Source organism: Natator depressus, chromosome 11 (genome assembly GCF_965152275.1).
Source record: "Natator depressus isolate rNatDep1 chromosome 11, rNatDep2.hap1, whole genome shotgun sequence".
NCBI lineage: Eukaryota > Metazoa > Chordata > Testudines > Cheloniidae > Natator > Natator depressus.
The window spans coordinates 19,059,443-19,064,904 of NC_134244.1; the positions used below are offsets into that span (position 1 = coordinate 19,059,443).

Genomic DNA, 5,462 nt, shown 5'->3' on the forward strand with positions numbered 1-5,462 from the left:
ACCACCTTTGTTTCCAGCTGGAATAAAATGTCTATTAGAGGAAAGGATTTTGGTTCAGTTACTTTGACTATTGTTTGACTTATGGAACTGCCAGTTAAAAAACCCTACTGCTTATTGCAGAAGTGTAGGATTTGACTTTATAAGGACATCAGGAAGGGTTTTTGAAATGTTATGAACGGGTGAAAGAGGAGGGACATGTCTGTCCTCCATTTGGGAGGACTGTTCGTGTTCAAGTAGATCTGTACTTTTTGGAATGGGTGGCAGGGCCCTGATTTAGTAAAGTACATGCTTAACTTCAATCAGTCTACTCACCTGCTTAAAGTTAAGCATGTGCTTAAGTGGCATTCTAAATTGGAGCATTTGTCACCTTTTGACTTGCAAACCATGGGTCTAATCTATCACCATTGATGTCAGTGTCAGCCGGATCAGACCCCAATGTTGCCTTAGGCAATACAATATAAATATAATACACTTATAGGGGAAGCACATGTAGAACGATTTTAAATGACAGGAAATCATCTATTTGTCAGGATATCGCAAAAGGCTCACGAGAACTTGTATTAGATTGTATTCTAGTAGTACTTACAAACATGATTTCAATTTTTTCTGATGTGTATTATACAGAGTGGGAGTTTAACTTGGATTGCATATAATTACATTAAGTGTAAAATCTCCTTTCAAAATATCTACACACTGCCAATCTGATTTGTTACATGCAGATATCAGACAGCACCTGGAAAAACAGCATTTTATGGAAGTTGCATACTTACCATGAGCAGTTAGAATCTCATTCTAATGTGGATGTTTTTGATTTTCCTTAAGAGGCTGATAGCACCTGTTAAGGTGGTTAAATGGACTTTCTGGGTGTAGTATATTACAATAAAGGAAGCTTTTTTTTCCCCCCCAAATAGCCATTAACAGTTTAACTGAAGTGGGGATAAGCTATTGTAAATGCAATGTTGGCTACACTAAGTGTGTGTTTTAATGGAAAAAGCATTAACAAGTTGGTACAAAATAAATGCCCTAAGCTGCTCAGTTGTCTGTATTGATAACTATAGTTTGTTTCATCACTGGACAAGCAATATATATGAAACCTCTTGTTTTCCCCTAGGCCCATATCAGATGAGTTATGTTGGTTTCAAAGATTGAACATTAATAACTGCAACTCAAAGTGGTAAGAAAAATAAAGTATATGGAAATAAGACCTGAAGAACATACCAAAATATTTTTTATCATGTACTTTTATTAACAACCTTACACAGCAGAGTTTTGCAAACCAATCCATTACTGAGAATTGGAAAAAAAAAATCTAACATTTGACAGAAGAGGCTTTGGTTATAAGTGACATTGTCTACAGCAGAATTAAACTATTGTAAACCAAACAGCTTGGGAGGTGAGGGGGAATTCTTGAATATCAATCAAAAGAATTTTTAACAGGAACACATTTGGAACATTTACATACAAACAACAGAAAAACATTTTCTAAATTTTAAACAGTAACTTTCTACACTCTAAAAGTGTTTAGTTCACGTATCTATACAACCAGACAAGCACTAAAACTTCATGAACTAACCACTTGTCCACAGGTCCTGCCTAGACACTTTGCCATCAACAAGAAAGTGTTTATATAAATAAGTCAATTGAACTTCACAGAAACTAAAAGAAAATATAAAATTCCAACCGTAAATAAAACTGTACATTATGGTCAGTCTTGTTTTTTCTGAAATCTTGTGTAACTTTTTTAAAAAAATGTTCTTTTATTACAAAATGATGAGAAGGAGACTGTGTTAGCTGGAATGAAAACTTGAAGACTCTGACTCTGTAGAAACAGAAGAATGCCCCCCACGTTTGCCTTTGGAAAGGATCTTAAGGCTCGATCCTCTGCTAACTGATGTCAAGGCATTTTGTGCTGATGTTTTGAATTTGGCACCCAAGAAGGCATAAAGAATCGGATTCAGGCAACAGTGGAAAAATGCTATGGCTTCTGTAATAGAGATCCATTTGTGTACTATCGTCTCAAAGCTGCAGTCATGCCTGATGACTCCAAGCAGGATGAAGGTGTCTGTGCTGATGCCAATGTAGTAAGGCAGCCAGCAGGCAAAAAAGGCAAGGATGAGAATGACTGTAGTCTTCAATGCTTTGCGCTTCTGGTGACCCTTGGAGTGTGACAGCTTAGAAATTATAATACAGTAGCAAATCAGGATTATTAGACCAGGCAACACAAATCCTACCAAAATGTGCTGAAATCTGAATGAAATCAGCCAGTTGTCATGAGGGTAGACGCGATCACATACATACCTTCCATCTACTTCACTAGTACTGGCAAAGATTATATCAGGCACTGTCAAAAGCATGGCTGGTAGCCATACGCCTACATACACTACCTTTTCAGCTAACAGCTTTCTTGGTCTCTGGCTATTGGTAGCATGGACTATCGCCAGGTAACGATCTAAACTTATGAAGGCCAAAATCAGGACACTGCTGTATAGGTTGACAGTGTAAATGACATGGACTGTCTTGCACAGAAAGTTCCCAAAGTACCAGCTTATAGCTGCATCCACAGACCAGAATGGCAAAGTGATGACAAACAGGAGGTCAGCCACTGAAAGGTGCAACCTGTATTTGTCGGTCATGCTTCTTAATTTCTTCTGGTAGCCCATGACAACGATAACCAATCCGTTGCCAATGATTCCGGTCAGGAAGATGATGGAGTAGATGACTGGCAAAAAGATACGGTTGAAATTAGCATTTTCATGCCCAAAGCATGGCTCTTTGAAGTCCCCGTAGTCACGGCCGGAACCAAGCTCATCAGTGCCATTATCAGGAAATTCAATGGTGAACCCAGAATACAGCTACAATAAAATGAAAGAAAAGCTGTTAGACCTCAACTCTACCTCTGCTAAGACTTTTCACTATGTACAGATATTTTCACATTAATGTCTAAAGAGCCTCCTAAGAAGGCATGGTCAGGGGTCAGGAAAAGCCATCCAAATACTAATAAAAAACCATAGTAAAATGAAGTTTACATTAAACTTAATTATCAAAACAATATTTAAAATTTTTGATCACTTCTACTTCATTCTCCCCTTTGGGAAACATGAACCTTGGGAACAATGTTTGTGTGTGGAGACAGGGCACAAAGAATAATTGCCACTCTCTGAAATGTTACCCTGGTTTCAGTACACTTATTGTATCATGTTTTTAGCAGATTCACCTTACCAATGGAAAAGGTCTATTGCATCGTCTAGCCCATCCTCTGCTACTGTAGGATAGCTCTCCCAAGAATATCACTCATAAGAACAGTTTCATTTTAATTCTTACTACAGAAGTGTAGAGGTCCATAAATAAGCATTCTCTAACCAGTAACACGGCTTCCCCAGCTCTCCCCCTGATTCAGCTAATGCTATCAAGAGAAAACAATAATAGTGAGGGTTCCCTGCAGAGGAGCAACTGACAGTTCCTCAGAAGAGGTGACCTCTTAAATAGAGGAGATCCACAACCCTTAGAAAGGTCACCACGAGCAAACATCTTTCCCTCCCTCTGCTGTGGTTGCAGGGGCTCATGGGACTAAGAGGGATTGTTGGAGCCGAGCTGGTGTTGAATTGTGCCCGCTAGTGAAAAAAGGAAGCGAAACAGTGGAGGCATCAGGCATGCAAGTGCATCAGGAAACCACCAACGGCTAAGCACCAATCTGGCAAAGCAATACAGGCTGGAAGGAATGACCACTCTTATGCAATTACTCTTTATTTATATATATATAATATTTGCATAGGGTTTATGCATCCTAGGAGATCATAAAGCACTTATAAACAACTTGATACACCAGCTTCAAATGGATTGATCTATGTAGGCAATTTACAAGTTATGAATAAAAGATGAATCTTGCCACATCTAGCCAATTTTTGGCCCATTTCCCCATCCCCCAAAATTCCACGGGTTAAATGGAGTGAAAGTGTGGGTACTCATAGTCCACCACCACATCTCCAAGATATCAGGCGGCTGATGCATCCTGGCTCGAAAGCACTGCAAATCCCCAAATCTGGTAGCTGGCCCCAAAATTCCACTGACTAAATTGAAAAAACAGTAGAGCCAACAACAACAATCCAGTGCTGCAAAACCTGTATCCAGCACTTTGGGCACCCTAGGAGCAATTTGCCTCGGTCTGTGTTTCGACACTGGAATTTCGGGGCTGGCTGCAACAAAAAAGCTTGCTCCAAGTGGATCCAACTTTTCTTTTTTAGCAAACTCATCACGGCGGCACCATCCGCCCGAAATCTTACATTGTAACAGCGCGCTCAAGCCAGCAGCACGGACAGCCCTTGTCATCAACACTGGGAGAGACGGCAGCAAGGACCGAAGGAAAGTGTTCGAAATTCATCGTTCACTTCAAGTCTGACAGCTCCGCTTTAAAACGCCTAAGGGGCCGCAAGTAGAGCAAGAGGCTGGGGACCAAACCCCGCCCTTTCACCCTCTGCAAACCCCGCCAAGTTTTAAGGGGGCTCAGAGCCTGAGTGCGGGGCTCAGCGCAGGTCTCTCCGCCCGCCCTGCAAGTCCATCTCCGGGCGCCTCCCAGGCGCGCGCCGTGAAAGGCGGGAGAAGAGACGCGAAGTACACATCGGATCCCGTTAGGCTAAGGCAGCCACCGCCTCGCCCCTTGCGCCCCCGTCTCCAGCCGCGCAGAGAGGACGCGCCTGCCACCCGCAACTGGCCCCAGGTCTCAGTGCACTTTTGTTTGCGAACAGCTGGCACAGGGGTGCGGGTGCGGGCTCCTGGCTGCGGCCCCGGCGCCAACCGGTGCAAACAGCTCCCGCGCCGCGGCAAGTGCTGGGCGCAGGCTCCCGCCCCGCGCCCGGTGCCCGCCTTCGTCCCCCCAGCTCCGCCGCACTTACATCCAGGGTGTCCGTGGCGGCCGGCATCCCCGCCGCTCCTTGCCTCCGAGCTGCCCACGAGTCTCGCTGCGCTCCGCCACTTGCAGCCGCGCCGCATAAAGTCCGGAGTCCCTCGGGCGCGCCCCGGACTCTTATAATCCCCCCGCTCCTCCTCCCCCACCCCACCCCCCCGCCGCGCTCGGTGGCAGCCTGCCTGTGGCTCCTCCCCGGTGGGGGGTGTCCGCCGCATATGCCCCGTCCGCCAGTGAGCATGTGCGGCTGCCCCAGCCCCAGCCGCTGCCTGCGGGTCCGGGGGTGGCGCGGGCTACCCATTCGGGGCGGGGAGGCTCCGCCAGGCTGCTGCCGGTGCCCTGCCCCTTGTCCTGCGGCCGTTCCCGCGGGGCGCTGGGTGCCCCGACAGCCAGGGCTTTGCTCTTGCACCTCAGCCTTCCTGCGGAGAGTCTGCTCTCCGCCTCCAGACTGGAGCTGTGGTAGCCGGCGTTGGGGTGGGGGGAAGCAGGCTGGTAGCCCCTCTCAGCCAGTACCCTGTGCTGCGCCATGGGGCCCTGGCTCGCTCTCATAACAAGGGCACTG

At 45.9% G+C, this 5,462-nt stretch overlaps 1 protein-coding gene across 1 annotated transcript; it reads right to left on the reverse strand.

The window, feature by feature from the left end:
• Window positions 1-1,240: 1,240 nt before the first annotated feature.
• Window positions 1,241-4,994, reverse strand: CXCR4 (C-X-C motif chemokine receptor 4). The gene is made up of 2 exons (XM_074966804.1): window positions 4,890-4,994; window positions 1,241-2,852 (listed from the first exon to the last, which is right to left on the reverse strand). The coding sequence occupies exons 1-2, from the start codon at window positions 4,914-4,916 to the stop codon at window positions 1,788-1,790; spliced, it is 1,092 nt and encodes a 363-aa protein (XP_074822905.1). The 5' UTR covers window positions 4,917-4,994; the 3' UTR covers window positions 1,241-1,787.
• Between the last annotated feature and the right edge of the window lie 468 nt (window positions 4,995-5,462).

Bases quoted from the DNA above. Each gene is read 5' to 3' on its own strand.
- CXCR4 (XM_074966804.1), bottom strand. From the start codon at position 4,916: ATGCCGGCCGCCACGGACACCCTGGAT. The intron at 2,853-4,889 runs GTAAGTGCGGCG...ATTTTATTGTAG, and splicing joins CCGCCACGGACACCCTGGAT to CTGTATTCTGGGTTCACCAT.